General features: G+C 39.9%; 1 protein-coding gene across 1 annotated transcript in view; it reads left to right on the forward strand.

Moving 5' to 3' along the window:
• The first annotated feature begins 785 nt into the window (after positions 1-785).
• Positions 786-26,631, forward strand: part of CNTNAP5 (contactin associated protein family member 5) — a 1,042,386-nt gene continuing 1,016,540 nt past the window's right edge. Inside the window, exon 1 of the mRNA XM_061440248.1 lies at positions 786-1,261. Within this exon, the coding sequence (XP_061296232.1) occupies positions 1,147-1,261 (115 nt within the window). The 5' untranslated portion in view covers positions 786-1,146. The remainder of the gene's footprint in view (positions 1,262-26,631) is intronic.

The following is a 26,631-nucleotide window of genomic DNA, read 5'->3' on the forward strand; positions in this document are numbered from 1 at the left end:
ATTTTCACATCTTTTTAAATTTAAATCCCATCCATTGAAGCTTTAAGATCTAGAATCCTATGAGTCAACTAGGACCCCCACCCTGACTCTCATCTACCACGCCCGATCTGTCTTCCCCTCTCTCTCACATGCCAGGAACCTCCTGGGCTCCGGAACCGAAATCACCAAACACCTTGAGGTACTTGCCCAAAGCTATGTGCCAACAGCGAGGAGGGAGACGCAGACCTGGTCCGCCGTCAAAGGATGAGCCACGGGAGATGGGAGCTGGGTGCGGGGTTGGGACCACGTTAAACCGCTATATCAGAAATCCCAATATTACCAATGCCAGTCAGCCTTCCATTCTAGAGAACAAACCCGGGGCAAATTCAATCGCGTAATTCAATAATTCAAGTCTTCCCTCGCCTCTTAAAAAAGAAAAGAAAAGAAAAGAAAACCATCTCGTTGTCAAGCTTTCCAAAGGAAATTCCCTCTTGCTAATGCGTTCTGTCTTCCAACTCCTGTTAGTATCCCTTCAGCATCGTTCTTCGAAAACCTGGTTTAAATTTCAATGCTTTTAAGCATCCCCCACATTGGGGGGCAGGGAAGGAGGGGAACCAGAGAGACCGAGGCAGAGATGGAGATGTGCGGTCCCTCCCCGGTCCCCTCCAGGTAGCCTGCGCGCACCGAGGCGGCGGGCGGTCCGGGTGGAACGCGCCGGAACGGGGCGAAGACCCGCCCAGCCAGGCTTCTCTTATAGGAGAGAGCCGGGCGGGCCTGGCCGGGGGCGGCGCCGCGCGCCCCATTCGCCTATAAGGAGCTGTCCGCCGCCCGGGTGCTGATTCCAGCTTTAGTGGCTAGCGAGGTGCGTTCGGCTGTCCAGAGAGCTGGGCGCCTGCTGTGGCTTTGGGTCGGGTTTGCACCTTTAAGAAGGGGGGACGAGGAGGAAGAGGAGAGCGAGGAAGGGAAGTGCAAGCCAGCGGCAGTTGCGGGGACAGTAGCTCCATCTGCACCTCCAGAGAAACCCCCGCCACGGTTTCAGTAGAGCGTTTGGACAAGGGATGGAGTGAAGCCGCGAGTGCCTCTCCACGGGGGGGTGGGCGGGGGTCAGACTGTGCAGAGGAGGAGAGAGAGAGAGAAGAAGCCGCGGCTGGAGCCTGCGAATTTGGAATGCGATTGGGAGGGACCTCTTACTCGGGGGAAATGGATTCTGGACCACGGCTGACCAGCGTTTTCACTTTGTTCTTTTCCGGCTTGTGGCATTTAGGATTAACAGCGGCAAATTGTGAGTATCAGGAGCTTGGGGCGAGTAGGTGAGGTGGGAGACCCTGACGTTTGGAAAGACACTCAACTGTCCAAGCGTGTTCAATTGTGTCTGCTCTGAGCAAAGGAAAAGGGGGAAAATGCTGATTGGTGTGTTTCTATCGCTCTAACCATCCCAAAAGTTAGCAGAGCTCGAAGGAGCCAGCCCCTCTGGATTTTCTGCCCTTCTTCCCGAATCGGAAAGTTCGGGGGAGAAGGGAAGATTTTCTTGCCTCAGCCTCCCGCCAGCTCCGCGTTCTCTACCTGCCTGATCTTAGCAGAGCTTCTCCCGGGAAGGGTCCCCGATTCTGGCTGTAGGAATGGGGGCTGATCTTCCAGACACAGAGATGCTCCCAGCCACTGCACTCGGTGACAGCGGTTCCTTTCTGAATGCGGCTGCCTCGCTCCGATTTGCAGTATGCCCTGTGCCTCCCTATCCATGGCTTTCAGCTCTCCCCTAGGCAGAAGGCTCCAGTTGGGATACCTTGCAACCAATGGTCATCTGTTTAATAGGGTTGGGAGTTTTGGCCTAAAAGTCATGGGCCGATGTAGTCAAACGACAAGATCAATGGCTGCCCCTGTTATAGGAGAAAGAGCTTTGATGCACACTCCACCCCCAAAATCTTTGTGCCAAAGAATGCATAATGAGTATGCACTAAGTGTACACTGCCATCCAAGCTCTAACCTCGGCAAGTGCGGGGCATTTAATTTAATAGGCAGGAAAGCTGGACACCTGGGGATCCGCCACCTGCACTGTGTATTTAAAGAACCCAGTTCGTCAAACTTGAATAAATTGCTGGAGCCATCAGAGGTGCAAGTTCAATTGCTCAACTGCTTCTCTAGGCAGAGAAAGGGAAGTTTTTCCATCTCTGGAAACTCCTAAATGAAGACAGAATGCAATTAAGCCATCTGTGTGGTTTCCAAAGATGGTTTATTAAGTTTCCTCAAGGTTCTGGGTTTCCTGCCTTATCTACTAACTTCATCATGAACCTCAGTAATATATAACCAAATTCGAACTGTTCTGATACTTTTTTCTTATTTTTTTGGTGTGAACCATCACTGTTGGAGAAGAGTAGGAAGGCCACTTACTACTTACAAGTTTCTCTACCTCACTTTCCACCTTCCTTAATCCAAAAGGTCCTTAAGAAAGAGATACTCAGTACCTCAAGGGAAAACAATTGGAAAATTTTACTGATAATGATCCAAAGCTGACCCAGTGCTCCTATCTGTGATTGGAAGTTTGGGGGATCTGAAATTGATAGTTAGTGGAAATGGATTATAAAGATTTTTATTAAAGTCTGTATTTTAAAGGTATGCTGAAGAGGTCAGCCTCTTTAAAGGGGAGGAACCAAAAGGGCTTAGTTCAGAAATTATTTCAGAGAATAGGTAAGGACAGGGTGAAATCTAATATTTCTCTCCTCTTTCTCCTCCTCTTCTCCCCACATCCTCCTGCTTCTCCCCCTCTTTTTTTTTTTTTTTTTTCTTTTGTAAGTAAAATTGTTCCCATGGTGCTGTAGAAAAACATTTAAGTGGTTCAGTAGGAGGAAGTTAGGCATGGTGCTTTCTTTCTCTAACTCCTAGAACACTAGAGGTCGGTATTGTCCTAATGATGCAAAGGTGTGGCAGTAAAACAGCTGTGCTTTCCCTCTAGCACATATACCTATCTGAAAACAGTTAATATTTTGAAGATCTATGAAGAAAAAAATGAGGAATAAGGGTGAAATAAATAGAACATGCTCTATAGGAATATGGTTTTGGCTTCCTTATATAGCATCTTAAGAGCAAGGAAAAAAAAAAAAACATAGGATGAGTTTTTCTGTAAATTAACTGAATTATAGTTAATGTTACAATAATGTTCATAAAACCTAAATGGTATGAGCTTAAGGCTCATGCTTATCATTACTGATGCAGCAATAAAGCTAATTCTAGGCATTTAAAATAAAACCTTGTGATAATGAGCTTTAGTATTTCATCACTGACAGTGTAATTTCCCTATTTCCAATCAACATTTCAGTTGAATGCATGCTGCTTGCTAAATATATGGGGGTCAGTGTTCTTAAACAGTAATGTTAAATGTTTTTATTTTGCCAAACAAAATGTATTAATTCAGTGAACAATAGAATAGCAGCAGAAAATTACTTTGAATTCAGTTCTGGTGGTCTTCCAAACCTGTGATGCAGAACCTCTAAGGAAAAAAAATAAATAAATAACATTCCACAATTTTTCCAGACTTCTGTTGTCCACATACTTAATCCATTTTTTATAGTGCTTTTGTTTATTTTTTAGCTACAACCCATTAGCATTTATATGCATATATTGACAAAGAGAAATCTTTAAAATTGTCAATTTTTGTAAGTTTATAGATAATTTGGAGGATTTTCCCCCAGGATTATTATTTCTATATTTTGAAATAATACTTCAAGTCATTTGTGACAGTACTCTTGGAAATGGATTGTTTACCCAAGATGCTCCATGGTATACTTGTGAACTTTGTTCAACTAAAAACAACTTTTAATTGTTTCTCATCTTCTGGCAACAATTTATTATTGTTAGTGCTGTTTGTGTGTGTTTAATTTTCTCATAATCTGACCAAAACTTGGGCATTTAGCTACAAAGTAAAAATGAATTCTTGCCCAATTATAGGTCTTATAAGTTTCTAATTAAACAAAATTAAAATAAAGTCAGGTTAGAAGGCCAGCTACAGTATAGATAATATGAATCTGTGCAGAGAACATAATTACCAACCAGTAATAAAAACTCTGGAAATTCCCCCATTTCGGATTTTCAGGATTTTAAACAGCTACATTACTTCCTTTGGGTTTACCCTGAGGGAATTAGTTAATTTCAAATGTAGATATGATAGGCCGGTGTTAAATGAAAAAAAAAAAAACGTTTTACATATAATATCAGCTCCTTTGACATAAGAAGAAATGACGAGACTTGATAGTTGGTTAGAGTGAAACTAGGTTTTTGAAATGATAGGAGTTCTAGCCCTAATTATGCCACAGCTAAGATGCCAAACACCCATCAGGTGATGCATCATTTCTGTTCTCACAGCTCAGGTATAAAATAGCAACTGAGATATGTATCTACTCCCAAATAGAATAGCAGCTCAAATTTTACAGAGGAAATTCTTCACACAGGTATGTTAAAAGACATGCTTGCATTCAGAAGACAAGAGGAATGCAGGGGACACTTTTAAGGTCACTGTTCACTTTATTTTACAATAACTGGATACTATTTGATTATAAAGAGCCTTAATTCTGACCAGTCACTTGCATGATCTCTAAGCATCTTTTCTCTTTGTTGCTACATGTTAAGTCCACGCAGATAACAGCCAGGAGAGAGAAATTGAAAACTCTTTACTCCTTTCATCACAGGCAGAACTTTATCAAAAATATAGGAAGATGTCAATCATATTCCTAAAGATCTTCAAATAAAGAGACGCACTGTACCTTGAGTTTTCTGAAGCTTATGCACAAACCCAATCAATACATAATATTATAAATAAACAAAGACTAGATTCTTTTTAGCAGGAAAGTGTTTGCCATTTACTTTTTTATGGCATTTACATTGCAGCCATCAGAAGTGAAAGAAACATTATATTGCTCACTTGCAAGAGTCCTGAAGATTTTCCTATGGTTAAATGGGCTGGTCTTTGACTATCCAGATGAATTCTTTTCCCTTTCTCTTCACATAGTTCCCATCTCAAAATCAGGTTCATATTTCCACAACTGGAAAACAGAAAACCTGGACTAGCAATTATCATACAAGGGTATACACTTTAAAAAAAGTCAGTTTCTGTAAGAAGCATCTTAACTCACCCCCATGTCTTATTCTCATTCTAATGAATGACTGACTGTCTTCTAAATTGCAGTTTTCTTTTCCCAGCTTCTCTTGCCTTTCCTTTCTTTAATGGGACCCAGTTTTCCTTTATTAGATTGCTTTATTTTTCACTGCGTGCCCATTTGTTACAAAACAAAATAATATGATATCATTAAAAATGTTCCTAAAACTTTTTCTTTAGATGGTGAACAAAAAGCTCTTTATCTTGTATGCCAGAACTCTGCTGAAATATGACCTATATATACAAGCCTAATTATCCTTGTCATGTAGGACAATGGGGAGATGGTCTAGTTACCTGAAAGGTTAGAGTACAAAAATCATTCACTCAAAAAGGCTTTATTTTGAAGTTTCAGGATTCTCATTAGACACTTCTGGGATGATAGTACTCAAAACTGTTAAGCAATTATACTTAGAATAACAACATAATAGAGGTTTAATTCCTACTAGCTGTAAGCTGCTATGGGCTTAGTATCTCTCAATCCATGTGCAATTTGGCAAGGAAGCACAGCTAGGTAGACTTTATTAAATCCAGTTTACAGATGAGTAAATTTAAGGTTAATAGACGTTAATAATTTTCCCAAGATCATAAACTCAAGGAATGAAAAAAAATCAGAAACTGAACCTGTATCTGTCCATCTCCAAAGATCAGACTCTTTACAAGATATAAAAGTAATCCTCATGCATTCTGATGGGGTCTATGTGTGTGCATCTGAAGAAAGTTGCCTTGGAATCTCTGTAGTTATTCTCTGCAGCTCTGTTCATAACAAAGGCTGTGGAGGCAGCTCTTTCCACCAGAACCAGCTCCTGAGCTTTACCTTAATCTACATTTGATGCAAGATGCCAGACATTGCAATAGTCAAAGATTGGAAACCTTATATCTGGATGAACACCAGATGTTCTATTTTTCTTTTACAAGTTTCAGTTCAAAACTCGATAAGGAAAGGATATAGCCTTGAAGATGTGACGTGTGTGCAAACACACATACATACACAATACCATAAAAAGGTACCTCTCTTGGTATCATGTCTTGTAAGTCAATAGATGTCAGACAAAACTATTAATTAAATAGCAGGTATAAGCTTCCTTTCTCAGCATTGGGCTGGTCCTGAACAGGCTCTGCCTAATACTATAAATTTCATCCAAATTACTCCTCACATATTGTCTAATTTCCAGTTTCTGGAATTCCGTATTCTATAGACAAACCATGCTTTCTCACGTTTTCTTGTGTTTATTGGCATATGTCTGTCTACTTGGTTTAGAATGTCCTTTCACACTTTCTATCTTCTATCACTTTCTCCATCTCCTCCCCCGGAAAACATACACACTTTCCCCAAGCTAGGTCAAATGTCCTGTATATTATTACTGTATTTCCATAGCACTTCCAGTTCTTGTCTCCCCAACTAAATGTCCATTTCCCTGATTATCATATTTTATCTGAATATCTATAGTCAATGCCTAAAATATGTAGATGAGAGAAGAAATGAATGGGTTCCAACTAAAATTTTTCATTTCTAAACCAAGATCGTTCTATGGTCCTACTGCTAGAGTCTTTTGAAATGTATAGGTTTATGTTTGTTTGTTTGTTTGTTTTCAAATAAAAAGTATTACTTATTCTAGTTTGGGAAATGTTAAGAAGATGTTAGAATATGCAGCTTTTAAGTGAAAGAGCAGAAATTTAGATCATTTGGTTGGATTTGGAGCTGAAGAGTGGGCTTCTGCATTTACACAAAGCTGCATACTTCCATGAGTTCATTGCTGACATAATCTTATTTCTGTGTCAAATGGTTCTTTGTTCCTCAAAGAGAACATCTTCCCATTCTTTGACCTTAAAACCAAGTTTGAGGTAATTTTATTAACTTGCTTTTGCAATTTTAATGAGTGTTTTCTATATAGTCTGAAAATACACAGATATATATTGATATAAAAATCCTTCTTCATAACTCAGTGTTAAGTATAAAGAAGAAAAGTTTAGATTCTATTTAATGGAATATAAAATCTTTCCAGTAGTTTTAGTCATAAACTACTGGAAAGATCTTATCTAGTTACAAACCTACAATACTGCCCTGATAACATAATCCTGAGTCTCTGATGTCATCTTCTTATGCTGTGGTTGGGAGAAGATTTAAGTGTTAAGAGTTTGTGTATGTTACTCATTTGAAAAATTTTGTTGAAGAAATGAGTCCCAAGAAAAAGTTCTCTTTCTTAAAGTCAAGTTTTTCTAAGAAGCTGGAGGAATAAAGATGCATTAAAAGATAGAGGCCATGACCTCAAGGAAATTTAAACATGAGCAGCCAGCAAAATAAATCTTTAATCACATCAAAGTGATAAATGCTATAACAAAAGTAAGCACAAGTGAGAATCTTAAACTGGCTGGGGCATCGATGCGGGCTGTCTGAGGGAAACAGAATGTAAGTCAAGACTTAGAGTCAGACTTCCCAGCTGGGAAAAGGAAGGGAGGTATTAGAGGCTTTGTGTGTTGTAGTGATTACTTGCACGAGTGACTCATAGGCCTACAGATAGAAGAAAAAACTGAACAAGTAGGTAAACATGGGAGTCTTTGATTTTTACTGTGAAAACTATAGAGGGTCATCAAAATATTTTTAACATGTAATTAAATAATACATAATCAGATTTTTGTGTTTAAAATATCACTGTACGAAGGAAAAATTAAAATGAATGAAGGCTAGTCATAAGAAAACCAGTGAAGAGCTTATTACAATAACACAGGTGATAATTAATAAGGGCCTAAGAAGGAAAGTTTCAGAACCTGCAAAGGTCATAAAGAATCAGAAAGAAAATCATGAGCCAAGTAATTTCAAAACCAAGGAATCTATGAGCTAGTAAACTCACAGAAGGCACAGATTTGTGGTTAAAATGTATTTTATTGCAGCTTCCATTGTTTTTGACAAATGAGAACTGTAGGTACTAGAAAAGGTGCTCAGTTCTCTGAAATGAAGTTCTTCTCGGGGAATACCAAGCGACCATATTCTGAGTGCGGTGTATTTCATATTTGCATGACACCATATAGCACATGCTGTCTGTATCCATCATCCTGATGCATCTTATAGTCTGTAAATTATGCTGGTTTTTGTCAGCAGAGTGAGAACTAGTCATTAAGGAAGGAGCAATTAAACCTCAATCCCCCACCTTCTCATCCCCCTCTGGCAGGGAGGTAAACCAGGGATCATAACTGCTATAAGTGGCTGCTCTGGGGAAGGAGAAACCGGGGAAGCTGGGTGTGCCAGGTTGATTTGCCATCATTGGTAATTGATTTGCTGGCATAAATTCCACATCTCTACGTTTCTAATTGCTTTTGTGCATATTCTGGGGGGTTGATTAATGCCATCTGTTCCTTGGATCAGCTGAACTGATTGAGTTTTAAAGGATGACAACATCAATGTTGAAGATAGAAAGAAAGTGAAGGAAAATGCCAAAACATCCCTTGTGGTGTATATTATTTTTAACTATCCACCTTTGGAAGCAGATACATCCTTCTGAAGACATTCCGAGGCAAATAGCTGTCTAAAGAGATTTGCCTAACAGACAGATGCTTGTAGGTGTTAGTCTAGGCCACTGTTTGCTGAATATATACATTATGTCCCTTCTTCTCTGCCACCCTTCCTCTCTTCCCCACTCCTCTCTGTCATGCGGCCGCGTATTTTGGGTAATACCATTGGCTTTTCCCTGATTATGTTAAGATGTGAAAAGAGGGGAGAAAAACATCTGTTGCATTCTGATGCTGCCTTGCTAAATATGTAGGCACGGTCACCAAATGTGAAATCTCCCATCAAAGCCTATTCTAGGAGCAGTCCTGACAGAGATCTACCACCCACTGCACTTGGGAAAGCCCACTGAATTCCAATACCCCCACCCATCTGAGTGCAAACAATTCTTCTACTAACTCCGTTGGTCCCTGAATCTGTAGATATGAAAGAAAGCCTTCTGATTCATAGGGAACCCTTAAGACACAGAGCCTCACTGGGAGAGAAAATATAAGAATTTAATCTGTACTGAACTCCACTTGACTAAGAGAAACAGAAGAAACATTTATAGAAGAGATAGAGCCCAGTGTCTGAAGGAGGGGGAGAAGATGATCTGAGTTGGGGAAGGGAAAACAGGAAGAATGTTCAGAATGTCCAAGACAAGTGTCACCCACTTCCTGATTTTGCCCAGGATGACCCTCTGTATTGCAAGGGTGAAAATGCTGCAGATGGGCAATTGGGAGGTGATAAAGGACAGTAGAAAGGGCACAGGTCCCACAGCTCTGGGTCGATGTGACTGTCACTCAGGATTTCCTATGGATACTAACATGAACCTGTAGTGTCAGTATAACATGAGTTACTCTGTATAAAACACACATGATTGTTTTTATAATTACTAATGAATCCCAACATGGATTCTCTCAAAATCAGTTACAATAGTAATCGGGCAAAGACAAGAACATTTCCATTCCCAAGCAAAGATGGAAGGGCTCACTCTCCCTTCATCAGAGAGCTGAGTAATTGCTGAGGCAAAGGGAAACTCGCTCTTATTTCTCTTGGATGGCAGAGGGACTGTGGGTAGAATTGGTCTCCATCTGACAGAGACCCAGGGCCACCTGGGTTCCTCATGCTGCCTTGCTAAATATGTAGACAGAGTCACCAAACATGAAACCTCCCATCAAGGACTTTTCTTAGGGCAGTCCTGACAGAGATCTACTACCCACTGCACTTGGGAAAGCCCACTTGGTTTCTTTCAAGGTGCACTCAGGTATGATCTCTGCTTCTGGGTTTTGGCCAGTGAAATGCTTACTACAAACCTCATTAAGGAAGTGGAGGAAAGAGCTGCCCCTAGAAAATAAAAGAGCACATCCCCTCCAGAAAACCCTGACAGAAGATGTCAGTATTAGGGGAGAAGCATCCTTGAACAGACCTTGAGAAAAAAATTAGTGAACATGAGCAGGAATATATGTAGTGTTCCAAGTAGCCTAAGCTCTCCATTTGCAGGAAACTTGAGCAGATGGAAGTTAAATCTGCAGGTCAGGAGAGCTGTACTTCCCTTCTGGCTACTGCTGATGCCTCCTTTTGGTGAATCTTTAGTTCAAGTGTTCTGTCCTTGTAAATGTTGGATTAAAATTGGGTGCTGCTACAACACCTAATGGGTTATAAATGCTCATCCATCTTCAAGTGCATCATTCATTCATTCAAAAGTACTTATGAAATGCCTACTGTGCATTTATTTCTCTGTATAGTCATGAAAGCCTATTGCTATTGAAAACCAGTTGATGGAGGGAGAATTGGATTGATGTCCATATAACCCAAAAACAGCAACAACAAAAAATAACAGTATCTCTTCAAATCAAAGCCATGGCAGTGGGGTCCTCCACTCTAGTCTTGTTCAGTGTATTAAATACCTCTCTTCTCTCCTTGAGTCTTTTCTCTCTGCTTCCTTATCTTTAGCATTTCTTCCCCTTCACTCTTAATTTGCCACCTTTCCAATGCCTTTCCTTTCTTCCTTCCACCCTCCTCCCTCCCTTCCCCATATTCTTCTACTCCTATCCCTTCCTCTGTTCTCTATCCCTCTCTCCCCTTTCAGACTCCCTTCTTTCACTCTGCCTGTTTCATTTAACGTTTAGTAAATGATTTTTTGGTTGTTTTACGGCCAAGGCTAATGCTCTTTAAACTTTGCCATTGAAGTGCTGCTTGCCAGAAAAAAGAGTGCACAGAACCCAGGGGAGTCTGAGAGCTTAGCTTCACGTGGCTGCTGAAGCATGTAATTTCTTGAATTTTTTCTTAAACACTCAGACAAATCTGCATTCCATTCCATATTTCATCCATGTGTAAATTACAGGAAAAATATTTTCCCACAATCTTTGGTTAAAAATTGATGAGCAAAATTGATTTACTTAACCCATGACAAAGGGCCGCATACACCCAGGGGCACAAGTCTAAGCTTTCTGGCTCTTTATCCCTGTTTATGCCTTTTAGGATTCCTGTATGAAGAAGTACAGCTTCCCTGTCTTACCTCTCATTTAGGAACAGGTAGCTTCCTTTCTCATTAAATGTGATTGGTCTGTGAGCTGCAAATTATAATTAATCAATAATGGGAGGTGAGAAGAGCTTATCGATTCACATGAGGAAAGGAAACCCACAAGCCTACTTGAGGAATAGAAATGGAACTTCGGGAGGGGCTGTGGGTAAGAAGTCTGCCCAGCTTCACTCTGAGTCTGTGCCCCACCCCATGGCAGTCACCTGGCAACATGCTCCACATCCATGGAGCTTACCTTTGAGTAGATTAGCTCTTCCAGGTTACAGGATTGGGGTCAATGAGGGCAGGGTTTTTTTGTTTGTTTCTTTGTTTTTTAAAGAAAATTGGAAGCAGGCTGAGCTTACCAGGATATTAAAGGAGAGATTAATGCTTCTCCTTCTACAACACAGGAACTGTTTAACACCATCACAAGAAATGAAATCACCAGATTTCATTCACGACATCAGAAAGTCCCAACATTAGAGATGAAAGATTAAGTTAAATAATGTGTTTCTTCCTGAGCAGAGCTTCCAAAGATACACTTCATCCCAATGGTGGTACCTGATGGGCTCATTCTATTCCTCCCCACAGTCTGATGCAATAGTTATCATCCTCCCCATTCGAGGACAAACATGAGCCACCTTGGACAGTCAGGTGATTTACCCATGATCAAATAACTTGCATGTCGTCACACTAGGATGTTAACCCATATTTCCCTGATACCAGAGTCCATATCTTTTTTACAATTTCAATTCAGTTCAGTTCAGTCACTCAGTCATGTCCAACTCTTTGTGAGCCCATGAATTGCAGCACACCAGACCTCCCTGTCCATCACCAACTCCCAGAATTTACCCAAACTCATGTCTATCGAGTTGGTGATGCCATCCAGCCATCTCATCCTCTGTCGTCCCCTTCTCCTCCTGCCTCCAATCCCTCCCAGCATTAGGGTCTTTTCCAATGAGTCAACTCTTCACATGAGGTGGCCAAAGTATTGGAGTTTCACCTTCAGCATCAGACCTTCCAGTGAACACCCAGGACTGATCTCCTTTAGGATGGACTGGTTGGATCTCCTTGCAGTCAAAGGGACTCTCAAGGGTCTTCTCCAACACCACAGTTCAAAAGCATCAATTCTTTGGTGCTCAGCTTTCTTCACAGTCCAACTTTCGCATCCATACCTGACCACTGGAAAAACCATAGCCTTGACTAGACAGATCTTTGTTGGCAAAGTAATATCTTTGCTTTTCAATATGCTATCTAGGTTGGTCATAACTTTCCTTCCAAGGAGTAAGTGTCTTTTAATTTCATGGCTGCAGTCACCATCTGCAGTGATTTTGGAGCCCCCCAAAAAGTCTGACACTGTTTCCACTGTTTCCCCATCTATTTCCCATGAAGTGATGGATCCAGATGCCATGGTCTTCGTTTTCTGAATGTTGAGCTTTAAGCCAACTTTTTCACTCTCCTCTTTTACTTTCACCAAGAGACTTTTTAGTGCCTCTTCACTTTCTGCCATAAGGGTGGTGTCATCAACATATCTGAGGTTATTGATATTTCTCCCGGCAATCTTGATTACAGCTCGTGCTTCTTCCCACTGCTTTCTTGAATGCAAAGCTAAGGTTGAGCTACTCTTGAACTTGAGATGGTCAACCTTGCAGACCTAGTCTTTGTGATCCAGGGTAAAAAAAAACCTTATCAGTCTAGACCTACAGATTTCTCCCCCTTGCGCAGGTCATCTTATTCTAACTTTGCTGGCAGCACTTCCCCCATAGCTAAAAGTCTTCATGGCAAATAGTTTCCTGTTTCTGCAAGTTGATTGTCTTACTCACTAAAGCTCATACCATTAAATAGTGGTCTTGAGGAGCCTGAGATGAGTCCAGTTTTAGTGCATCTGTTCCTGTCTCATACTCCCTAGAGACCTTCCTCACAAATTTCAGTATTTTCAACACTGCATCATACTGTAGCCCTCCTAGACTTTATCAGATGGATGTTCAGTTTTTATTTTTGTTTTTTAAAGTTGGTACTGATAAGAAAACCCCTATTTGTGATGTTTAGATCACAGATTCTAATAATGCAAAGATTGGACTACATTGAGATCCATTCTCGGTCTTTGAGGTAAGCTGCAGAGTTCACCCTATGTCCAGCCCCCAACCTCCTTTCCCCCATTGGGGATGGATGGGAGGGAGGGTTTTGAACAAGCATATGCTGAATGACATTATTCTTCACCACAGATGAGGTCCCGTGATGAGCACTGGCTCTGTGGGCCTCAGAGAGTCTGCAAGGCAGAGAACTACCCGTTGTGTCCAGTTTCTTTTCATCACCAGTCACAAGGAAAGCCAGGCCAGGGGATTCTGTGCTTTATTCTCTAGTTCTCCTGCTTGTGTCCCTTCGACTTGAGCTATTATTTAGCTTAGTTGTGAGGTCTCTGTCTTCTCTGTCCTGTTTTTCAGCTATTTTCTTGTCTCAGCAGACCTCCTTGCTTAGGTTTAAAGAGGCTAAGCAATTTGTTCAATGGTCAGTGTCCTCACCATCAGAGAGGCTTTGCTTCTCTTTTTCCAACCATAGAGCCATCAGGAAGGGACATGGAGTATCCCGAAGTCATTCACACTGAGGCAATGAATCAGAGCTGTGTTCTAGCTCTCCAAAAGAAGGAGTGCTCCAGGGAACAAGACCTTAAATATTTAAACTTATTTTAGGAGGAGAACACTATGGTTTCCAAGATTAAATCTTATGTAGAATTTTTATGTAAAATAAATTGCACAGATGGCAGCTTTGCAGGATATGGGGAGAGGAGATGCAAAATCCTATCACTCAACCTACTCTCCTCTCCTGATTCTTCAGGCAAGTAGCACACAAAGCCTCCTGCCTTACCTGTAATTGTAGCAATCTCCAAGTTTATAGTTTCATGCAAAAGTGATGAGGCATACGAAGGTTTTAAGAAAAAGTGGGGGAGGTGGCCTCAATCGTGGCCAACATTTGGCTGCTGTGCAGCCGCAAGGCCACCCTGGGTGTTTGTCACAGGAGATGCGCTTTCAATTTTCTCTCAGGAAGAGCCCTTGGAGTAGGAAATTGCAACCCACTCCAGTATTGTTGCCTGGAGAATTCCACAGACAGAGGAGCCTGGTGGGCTATTGTCCATGGGGCCACAGAAAATCAGACATGACTGAGCACACACAGATAAATACATAGATACATTCTTTCATGTATTATTTTCCATTCTGGTTCATCACCATCCATTCTGGATATTGAATATAGTTCCCTGTGCTATACAGTGGGACCTTGTTGTTTATTCATTCTCTACAAATAGTTTGTATCTGCTAAACCCAAACTCCCAATCTATCCCTCTGCCACCGATCTCCCCCTTTGCAACCACCAGTTGGTTCTCTATGTGTGTCAGAATGACCATCATTAAAAAGTCCACAAATATCAGACGCAGAGTGTGTAGAGAAAAGAGAGCCCTCCTACACTGTTGGTGGAAATGTAAGTTTTTACATCCATTATGAAAAACAGTACTGAAAGTAGAATTGCCATATATGATCCTGCAATTCTGCTCCTAGGCATATATCCAGAGAAGACTAAAATTAAAAAAGACACATGCACCCACTTTGACCTTTTTAAAAAAGGCTTTTCATTGGCCACACAGTGAATAACTACTTGATAAACTGAATTAAAATACAGAGAGGCTAATTGAAGCCCAAGTACAGACAGCATGCCTGGATTAGGGACAGTAGAGGGGCAGACAATTGGTACACAGTCCAGTGCTCTCTCCATAATTCTTGCCTCTGTTTGATAACACTTATGGGAGAAATGGACGGTTGGCTCCAGAACTGAGGCCTTCTTAGTGTTCCCTAATGTTAATGAATGTGACTAGACATTGTGCAAATACACACATGAAATTCAGTTGTACCCTATCTGGATTCAGGCTTAGTTTCCGGTTCTGGTTGGAGTGTTATTGTCACCACAGGCATACACATTTCCTTAGTGTACCATTCATTAGAAAATCACATTGCATTCGATCTACACTGTACTTACATATAAGTGAACTCCAAATGCTCCTGCTCTCCATTCTTTTATTTGTTTAAATTGGACCTATTGCTTTATTTTTCTTCTTTATCTATTTGGCCATGCTGCATGGCTTGCAAGGTCTTAGTTCCCCGACCAGGGATTAAATCCAAGCCATGGCTATGAAAGCACTGAGTCCTAACCACTGGATCACCAGGGAACTCCCTACTCTGTATTCTCAATAGAATTCAATATAAGAAGTAATTTATTATGCTATATGTACATGCATATATATGTGTACACACAACTATATGTATAATAAATTTGAGATATTATTAGTTTTCTTTCATGGTTAATGTGCCAGGTACAATTTTACATGTGCATGCATGCTATGTGAACTGTTTATTCTGGAAAATGTCAAAATTTATTATCCCCCAAGGTCAATATTGACTTGGGTGTCACCTCTGTGAATATTTACCTTTCTAGATAATGAATTGAAATGGGCATTTGGATGGAAATTAATATCCATTTATTTTCTGAAATCGAATGTGTTTTGCCATGAGAATGGATAAATGCCGTTGGGAGGTGTGCAGACGTGTCCCACTGTGGAGGCTCTGTTTCAGTGGTGCTCGGGAAGCATCCTTTGCACGCTGATTTACTTTGGTTGGGGGTTTTTAATAGTTCTTTCACATTATTCTTTTACTTAATGGACAGAATGCAAAACTTCAAATATATTCAGCTTGGCATTTCAGTAACATAATCAGGAGATAATGATACTTGTGCATATGGGTAATAAGTATACATGAAATTAATGAGCACTTTAGTTTGGGGATTTATTTAGGACAAACTAGTTACCTGAGACACACAAAACTCCTTCAACAATGATTTAATTCAATGAAAAATACAGGGAGAGACATAAAATTACAAAGTGTTTGCTTTGATTTTGAGCTATTGACTTAATGTTTTCCAAAAAATTTTGACGTGTCGTGTGTTTTGGAGATATGATATGTATGCCTGTGTGTGTATATGTATTTGTGCAGTGCTTATGTCTTTCTTTACAAAAGTCAGTGCCTCACACGTGTTCAGGCATCTTTTAGTATATCAAACTAATTTGAAATTCTTTCTTAAATTGTGAGTCTACAATAGAGATATTTTCTGTTGCTCTTCCCTCACTGTTTTATTAACTTCAGATATTGAGCAGCAATATATATATTTTTGGGGCTTAAAAGAGCTGGCAATACATTTAAATAAAAATACAATTATGACAAGTGCTGTGTCCTATTATATATGCACAATATATGTGTATGCTTTTCTATACCAGTGTCCACACACATTGCATTCTTGGTTTTGTCCTTTATAAATAAGACAGATTTGTTTAGATGCCATGTCAGCAAATCTTTTCTAGCTGTCAGTGGTCAGATAAAAGACCTGGACTTTGGAAGAAAATATCATAATTAAGCACAGGCTGTGGCTTCATAGTTGAGAGACTAAACAACTGTGGAAATTCATTAGTAAAGTTAATCTGACAAACATCTGAGCAAGTGAAACAGAATCAATTTGAGGGGAGAATGTATGACTCTAATGATGCTTTCACCCTTGTTGAAATGTTGTCTGGGGTAAAGATTTCTATGTTTTCTATATAAATATCTATTGTTGAACAATTCAATTTGATTTATTGGATTCCTATAGCTAAGTGTTGTGTGGCTTTGTTGGGGAAATGATGTCATTTGGTGTATAAGGAAATAAAAACACCTCAGTTGATAGCCAGTGAAAGTCTTATTTTACACACCATCCAAATCACATCCCACATTAGAAACGAAGCCAAGACAGCACCTCTGTTCCTTGTGATGGGAAGGTATGATTACTGGGAAAAGCTGAAAGACATTGGGAGGTTTTTCTGTCCAGATTTGCATGTACACATACGTGCTCAATGTCAATTAATTTAGCTTGGTCTTCTCTTTTAAAACAATTTATACCTGGTGTTAATTTATACCCGGTGTTAATCAGTTGTTCTCAGCTGGAAGTGATTTTGCTCCAGGGGACATTTGACAATATTTGGAATATACATCCTCTATTGTCACAACTGGAGGTTTGCTAGTAGCATCCAGTTGGTAAAATCCAGAGATGATAGTAAAGGCTCACTGGTAAAGGATCTGCCTGCCAAGCAGGAGATGTAGATTAGATCCCTGGCTCAGGACAATCCCCTCGAGAGGAAAATGGCAACCCACTCTAGTATTCTTGCCTGGGAAATCCCAAGGATGGATAAGCCTGACAGACTACAATTCATTGGGTTGCAAAGAGTCAGATACAATTTACCAACTAAACAGCAGCAGCAGAGATGTTAGTACACACTCAATGATGGACAAGAATGTGCTCCACAATAGATGATCATCAGCCTCAAAGGTCAAGATAGTCAAAATTTGAGAAACACTGAAGCTCTCTCAGTCATTTATGGATCATCATGTATTAATTTTTAAAGATACCCAACATACATACGGAGAAGGCCATGGCACCCCACTCCAGTACTCTTGTCTGGAAAATCCCATGGATGGAGGAGCCTGGTGGGCTGCAATCCATGGGATCGCTAAGAGTCCCATACGACTGAGCGACTTCACTTTCACTTTCCACTTTCATGCATTGGAGAAGGAAATGGGAACCCACTCCAGTGTTCTTGCCTGGAGAATCCCAGGGACGGGGGAGCCTGATGGGCTGTCATCTCTGGGGTCTCACAGAGTCGGACACGACTGAAGTGACTTAGCAAGCAGCATCAACATACATACACACACACATGACTTCCTTCTAACATCTAGTCTTGTAGAAAGATGCTTAGATTAGAAGAAGAAAAATCAATACATATCTGCTCCTGATTTTGTCACTTACTGGCCATGGGATTTTGTGCTCATCATTCCACCTTTTTCTCAAATAAGGATGATGATATCTGCCCTAATGACTTTGCTATTGTGAATAAGAAATGAAGTAAGGCATGTCTTTGGAGAAGCTGTACACATACATTTTTGATGTATTGATATTTATTACAATTTTTGTTATTTGGAGGAGTCATATTCTAACTGAACTATCCCTAAGACTTTAGACAAATAAGGGATGACAGGTGTGCTGTGGGTACAATGTAAAGAAGGACCAAAGGGACGTGACCTGGACTGGGAGCTGCCAAGGTCAATTTCACACCATTTTTTCAGGGTTTCTAATTACTTTGTGGTTCCAATTTCAGTCTTATCTTGAAAATCATCTGGTCAGGTTGCCTTTGATAGAACTCCATGTACTGTAGTGCAAAAACTATTTTATATTTTATAGTAAAGCATTTTCTTTTTGTCATTTTTTTCCTCTTCATAGCCCTCTCACCCCCCAATATACATATATATGTGAGAAATTCTGGGATGAAATGAAAGATGCCAAAGTGGCCAAGGCAGGTGCTTCTGAGGTGACATAGTTGCATGGCTCAGGAAAGGCCATGAACCAAACTCTTCAGAATACAATTTCTACCCCATTTAGCAGCTCAATGATCAGTTAGATAAGGGCCTCGGCTTTGATTGCTTATCTGCTCCAACCTAATCTTTGATTTTTAGAATCAATTAAAGCAAAAATATAGTCTTTAACTTTGTCTTTTCAATAGAAATGTGATGGCTGACCTTGGCCTCTACTGAATTTCTGCTTTTTTAAAAAAGGAGGGTTATAAAAGGCTGAAGAATTGGAAAAGGGACCTTTGAAATTAAGTGGTCCAGCCACAATCTGAATAACCTGTAGAGATCTCCACATTCACTAAATGTATTCCTGCTATTTGGCTACTCCATCCCACTTCTTATAAGCATAGAAATACGACTTCCCAGGATAGCTCACTATCTTCTGCAAAAATTGTAAGCAGTAGGGTATCCTTCCTTCCACTGTACCTGATTCTATCTCCAAATCACCAAACACTCCTCTTAGCTTACTTGCTGGACCATCCCAAACCAAAGTTCATCCTTCTTTATCACGATCTTCATTTTTTTTGCAAATACCTGAGAACAGCAACCCTAGTTCTCTTGGTCTTCTTATCTCTTCTTTTCTTTTATTATTTTGACAACATAATTTCTCTTCCTCAGACATCTCACCATCTTCTGCCCCTGTTTTGTACATATGCTATTTTGTCAGTGATGGATGTGTACAATATAACATTCAAAACAGAACAATCATTCCTCCAGATTTGTTCTTCCTGACTGTGGGGACCACAATGTAATGGTCATAAGGAACCCTGGGTGGCAGAGGAGATTTGGGAAGGTTTTATAACCACATAAAGCCTGAAGTCTGACATGAATCAGATGGATGTCACCAACGAGCTGCATTGCTTTAAAGGCCATTATTGTCTCTCCTTCCTCCCACTCACTGTTTCCACTTAATTAGCCATCAACTGATATAAATGGTTCTCCTCACTTTGCTCAAGGATATCTTGCAAAATTTTATATTGGCAGTTTTTACTAAATTAAGTGAAGCAGGAACTTTCATCTTCCTTCTATCTACACAAATCTTCTCCATGGTCCAGTTCCAGCCCTTTCTTCTCTAGTCTTAATTATTTTTGCTGTCCTCTAAACCCTTAAAGTCTATACAATATAAATTACATCTTTAAGCTATTAATTGCATACTGCCTTTCCTTGGCCTCTGTTTTTCTTTTCATTCAGAATTTGTTCAATTATAATTTAGTATAAAGAATTACATTCTGTATAGTCTTCATATATGTTACAAAATATTATATTGTATTTCTTTATATTAATGTAATGTAATAGTAATAGTAGCTACCTCTATTGACTGTTCACTGTGTACCAGATCTTATCATTCACTTATATCACTGCTAATCTACTCCATAATCTATATGATTAATATTTCTTAAGAAACTGAGATTTATATAGGCTAATTTACACCTATGAAGTGACTGACCTGAGATCCAACCCTGGTTTCTGATTCCAAAGTACTGTGTTTTTTCCACAGAGAACAGCATGGTAGACCCTGGAAAGGAGCTAAGCTCCTAACAGTTTCTCAGTCTAGCATCATTCTAGTTGATTCGAGGAAATCACATCATTTCACAATATTTTTTGAGCACCTGTTCCAAACTAAGGACTGCTTTTAACCTTTGGTGAAAAAACATGTTCAATATCTAAATATAGACCAAAGTAAAACACAGACCAGAGCTTCCCACCAGCCTGGGGATCTACCTCCCTAAGGCCTCCTTGTGGAGATGATGATTTATATTGGCCTCTAGTTAGTAGTTCTGCTCTATGCTTTTACTCTTGCTTAAATTCTTTTTATAAAACCCTTGGCTTTTCATATCCCCTCAACTGTCATGATGACGGATGCTGTGAAATGATCACAGCATGTTTGGAGACATCTATCACTCAGGGTAACCTCAGCTCTGAATCCAAGCTTTTCAAATGTAACTTTAGCACCATCCACCCTGCAGAAGTAAGCCATGACAATGAGGAAACATGTACACATGTGCACACACACCTACACCTCAATTTTTAAAAACCCATTTTCCTAGGGCACCAACTTCACTCAAAGGTTAAGAAGTGCACATTATTTTATATTAAGGAAAATGCAGGTATATTCTGGAGTAGAATTTCAAGTCTCATGGAGTGTTCAGACAAAACCTGAAGTTTCACATATGTCTCTGGCTTCAAAATGTGTATCCAGAAATTAACAGTTACAGACTCACTCTTCTCTGACTTAGGGACTCCTTAGGGAAAAAACAAATTGTAAAGAGTATCCCTAAATCAATTTCCATGGGCCTACTGTAACCTTTCAGCTTGGCCTCCAATTAAAAATGTCTTTCTCCAAATATTGTGTTTCTTTGCTTTGTTCGGGTTGTTTTGTTCTTTTTCCCTTAACACAGAGTTACTAGGTTGTGTTACAACACAGAATGATGGTATAGTACTGTGTCTTATCTCTCAGCATCCTCTGATAAAAAAGCACTGTAAGTACATTGATAATATTAATATTCACCTTATTCTTATTCTAATATGAATTTTTAGACATATCTCCACTCCAGGTTTTATGTCTTGGGACAGAATGTAGAATACAGTGATATTGACAGAAGCCCTGTTCTTCTGCTTATTTTCCCCACCTATCCCTACCTTCTCACAGGAAGGAAGTCTTGCCTGAACTCTGCTTAGGACTCTTAAGGATCTCCATGTTGCATTAGGTGCTTCATATCCCCTGAAATGCTGCACAAATTACTATGTGTTGTATGAGCAGCTGTGCATTTTTCTTGGATAAAAACCTTTCATGTCATATGATTTCCAAAACACTCAGAAAAGATTTCCAAATGACCCAGAAAAGATGATAAGGGAAAGACACTGTGAGCCTCATCATCCTGTAGGTCCTCAGGGAGGGGAGGAGGGGAAGGTCTTATTCTACATGCCAGTGATGGTGATTTTTACCTAAATGTGTACTAACTGCATGTTCCTTCTTATTCCTGACACCATGGCCATGAGTTCTGGGGGACAGAGAGGAGCAAAATGTGTCCTTCAAAGGAACAAGGCCATGTAGAATATAAAAGACAAGGACAGGGAAGGGAAACTTTAGAGATTTCACAATTTTTGCCAGTGGCCAGGTATGCACATTGCAAAGAAGCTGGAATTAATATGGATGAACAGTTTTATTACAAAGAATAGGTTTTTTAAAAAAGCTATTCATAGCTTGTCCCCTTGTCCTTCCTGACCCCTCCCCAGCCATCCCTTCACAAAAGAGAAAAAGACAGACAAGAACAGCTTAATATCTAGAATTTGCAAGTCTCTGAATATCCACCTGAAAACAGCAGTCCCCCACTGAGAAACCAGCAAACCTTAATCATTTTACATTGCATTGGAAGAAAGAGGGCTGAGGTATCCATTTTTCCTTGCAAATGTCAGGTGCCCACAGCAATTAACTTATCACCCCTATCATATCAAGTTAAAGGATGCAGTATATTTCATACAAAAACCCAGACAATTGGGTTGTTAATGCTAAGGGGATTCTCTACAGAGACAGATGAAAAAGGATGTCGATGAAAAAGGATGTCACAGAGGCAAAAGCATTTTATGTCACATAAGTAAACCTGTGCTTCATGCACAGGAAATGAGCTTGATGATGGGCTGAGAAGGATGATGCAACCATGGGCACACATATAATTTTTTATATGTGTGGAATGTGTGGAATGCTTTAAGAGCTCCAAAGTAAGAGGTTTATTTGATGCTGAAAATTCAAAAATCCTGAAGAATGAGTTTGTTCAAGTCATTCTTTCTCATCCCACACCCCACCTCCCTTTTCCCCCTTGGTGTCCTTATATTTGTTCTCTATGTTTGTTTATCTATTCCATCTTTCTAGATTCCATATATATGCATTAATATATGATATTTGTTTTTCTGTTTCTGACTTATTTCAGTCTGTGTGACAGACTCTAGGTCCTTCCGCATCTCTACAAATGATACAATGCTGTTCCTTTTTATGGCTAAGTGATACTCCATTGTATGCATGTACCATATCTTCTTTATCCATTCATTTGTCAGTGGGCATCTAAGTTGTGGGATGGAATGGGAGATTAGAGTGGACATACAAACACAACTATTTATAAAATAGATAACTAATGAGAAACAACTGTGTAACTCAAGGAACTCAGTGCTCTTGGTGACCTAAATGGGAAGGAAATCCAAAATGTATACATGTAGCTGATTTACTTTGCTGTACAGCAGAAACTAATACAGCATTGTAAGCAACTGTACTCCAGTGGGGAAAAATTTTTTTAAAATAAAATCTCAGAAATTTCAAATTAAGAAAGTAATCATTCTTCCTCAGTATCGACTATAGCCTAAGAACTGAGTCCTTATTATGTGGAAACAGTAATAAGAATAAAGAAAATGACAAGGAAGGCTTAAAATATATATATACTTATTAAAGACCAAAAACAATTATGTTCTTTTGGTCTGTTAGCATAGTTAACCTTCCTAATCACCCTGTATGCTAACTGTATGTTGAACCCTACTTTACAGATAAGGAAACAGAGGCACAGAGAGGTAAAGTCACCTACTTAAGGTCTCACAGTTGGAGTATGAAAATATCAGCGCAAGTTGTCTGGTTTCAGGATCCACAGTCTTCATTCCGGAGGTTAGCATCATGTTCCTCATTTGACAGAAGAGAAAATGCAGCTGGGTCAGGTGAAGAATTAGCCAAGGTTTATCAGTGATGCACAGAGCTTTGTTTGCACTGTATTATTATATTGGAATTCGGCTCTAGAAAGGATATTGGCTCCTAACTCTGCTGTCTCAAACAAGGAGGCAGGAAGGCTATAGCTCAACTGGACTTCAGCCTATCACTGTAGAACATTCCATGCCTTGTGGCATCGCCTGATCTCTGTCTCATTTTCTCCTGGATTCCAGGTGAATTCCAGAGCAGTCACTGACTCAAGTATAAAAGATATGAGTGTTAAAAATATTCAGCTCAGTAAATTTTAGAGAACTTACTAACTTTATTCAATGATTTGTGGATGGGGCAGCATCTCATCCAACAAATCAAAAGGGGCTCAGAGAAGCTGTGAAGAATGGAAGACTTTATAGGCAGAAAAAGAAAGTTACTGGCAAAAAGTAGATTGTTTTAGGCAAGGTCATCTTCTTTGAGGAACAGCAGGAGTCTATCAGGTGAATTACTTTTCTAGTGCTGACCAATGACTGCTGACCAGTGACTGGTTAAAACAGCATTCCTGGGAAAGAGTGAAATTAGGTTAGTCATTATGTCTCAGTTTAGTGACATGGGCTTAACACAAGTGACTCCACCTTAAGCTTGATATCTCTTTTTTAACAAGATATAATCTCCTAAGCAATATGAAGTCTTCTGTAAGCCAACCCCCTCTCATTTTTCAGCCATATCTTCTCACTCACTTAGTGTGTACTTATCCAGCACCTGCTGTATATATTTGATATACAGTGATGGTATTGAGCCGGCCCTTGCCTTCTGACACTGTAAGGGGAGGAAAAATAACTTTTTTCCTACATGTTTAGGTTCTTAGCTAAGATCTCCCTGCAATAAAAGATAAGCTAATAGGATAAAAACAAACAGAAGCTTAACAACATGTAAGCATTTATACATTTAAACATTTATAAATGGGAGAGAGCTGCCAAAACTCAGTAACTCCCTGAAATGCCTCAAGACTTTAACCAAGTACTTTGTTCATTTAAAGACAAAAGGAACATGTTGGGAGAGGGACGATTGTGAGAGTTTACCAGGAAAAGCCACAGTAACTAAGGTTGTTATACAGGTTTAAATCTGTGCTTCTCCATTGGTGAGAGTTCTAAAGATTTAGTCATTCTCTTACTGGAGCAGCAAGGGAAACACCCTTATAATGGAGAGTCCCTTTATAAATACAAGTATCTCTTATAGAAGGGTAGCTTCTACTCAGTTTTCAGAGCTTCCCCTCTGTCTCCTATTTCTTAAAACTGACCAGCTCAAAGAGGCATGATTTGGGGTGGCATACTCTGCTCCCCTACAACATTTAGAGGTCAAGATCCGAAAGGTCCATGGAGCATTGCCCTTGGAGCTCTTGTAATGAACAAAGTTCCTGTGCCCAGCACACAGACCAAATAAACTGAAATGTTGAAATTTGGAGTAGAGAAAGGTTTATTGCAGGACTAAGCAAGGGAAATAGGAGGCTCATTCTCAAAACCCCTGAACTCCCTCTGGTCTAGAGGGAAAACGTTTTATAGGCAAATTTGGGGGGTAAGGCTACAGAATGTGTGACTTTCTTCAATTAGGTGGTGGTGAGGTAACAGGGTTCTCAGTCTGAAGTTACAATCCTCCATCTGAGTGGGGGTCTTAGTCTGCAGAAGTACTCAAAGATATTACGTGTTTCATGAGGAGCAATCAGGACCCAGCCCCAAGGCTGTTCTATTGTTTCTTGCCTGCTACTTTCTAGTCTCCTTATCCTCTCCCTTTTCTGATTAACAAATATTGGAATCTCCCTTTTGGAACTCAGGGAAGGTCATGGGGGCTGAATGAAGCCCATTTTCTACAAACAAGAAACAGGAGACACAGACAGACTTCTGTGCCCAGGAGCCCCACAGTATCTTGCTCAATTTCACTCTGTTTTCATGCTTTTCCCTGTTGGTGCCTCTGGCGCGCACACCTTCACACACACACACACACACACACGACTTCTTTGCTTATCTCACTCACAGTCATTCCCAAGCCTGTGCTGAAACTTTCATTTCTCTCTTTTATACAAGCTGTTTTTCTGTGTCACTAATGCCTCCTGTCTGTTTTAACAGATTTCTTGTTGTGCATATCTCTGATCTTCCCCCAACAGATTTTTCCTTGAAGCTAGAGCTGCTACCTGCCCATATTTGTAGTAAAAGTAATTTGTTCCCATTAAATTGGCAGCATGGTGTAGTGAAGGCATGATTTAAAGAGTCAGACAAAACCAGCATCAAATCCAAGCTCTACTGTGTAAATGTAATCTTGGGAAACCTCTTAATCATTCTTTTGCCTATCAGTAAAGTGAGAATTCTTTTTTGTTCCTTCATGTTTGTTGAGTGACTTCCTGCCAGACACAATGCTCGCATGTCATTTAATGGTTGCCCTTTTGTTTTCCTCTATTTCTAATAGGTATTCAATAAAGAGTTGAGTTCTTCCTAAGGTATTAATGGGGAAGTAATAATAAATTATAATACTCCTGTTTGTCTCTAATTTCTATTTACGGATTTGTGAGTTATGTGGGAGCCAGAGGGTCCAAAACCAAGTAAGATCCTGTGGATCTCCCAGGCGTGAAAGACTTCGTATCCCCCATTCTTGACTCCAGCCTCCATGACTTTCCCTGAGTTCCAAAGGGCATATTTGAACGGTTGCTAATCAGGAGACCTAGAGACAGGGGAGAAGCAGCCAAGAAACAATAGTGTGGGCTTGGAGCAGGGTCCTGGTTCCTCCTCAAATTATACACATAACAATAGCTTTAAGCTCTTTATAGAGTAAAAATCCCCAGCAAATGGATAATGGAACTACTTAATGAAGCATTCTTCAAAGAAAATCAGAAGACCACCAGACTCCAAATTAAATAAGTACAGGCCTTGCATACACTCTAAAATCTTATCAGCAGCCCAACCCTTAAACCCTTGCTGTAAAACTTCTCACCAGACTCCCCTAGGTTGGGGCACAGTTTTGAGGGCAGGAGTGCTATGTGTCCCCTTTGCCTGGCAAAGCGATAAACCCATTCTTTTATACTTCACCCAAAACTCTGTCTCTGAGATTCAATTTGGCACTGGTACACAGAGGTCGAGCTTTCAGCATCAGGTCCATGGACGTCTAGGGAGTAAATATAAATCTGCTTAAATTATTTACAAAACTATCTGTGTGTCCTGCGGCATTTGTCATGCTTTCAAATGTGTACAGGTTAAAAAATGACAAAAGTTAATAAACCTTTATCATTTTTATTTATAAGCATATTTTTCTTCCTTTGGGGTAAACATATTTCTTCATTAACCTGATTCACCTAGACTG

The sequence above is a fragment of the Bos javanicus genome, chromosome 2 (genome assembly GCF_032452875.1).
Source record: "Bos javanicus breed banteng chromosome 2, ARS-OSU_banteng_1.0, whole genome shotgun sequence".
NCBI lineage: Eukaryota > Metazoa > Chordata > Mammalia > Artiodactyla > Bovidae > Bos > Bos javanicus.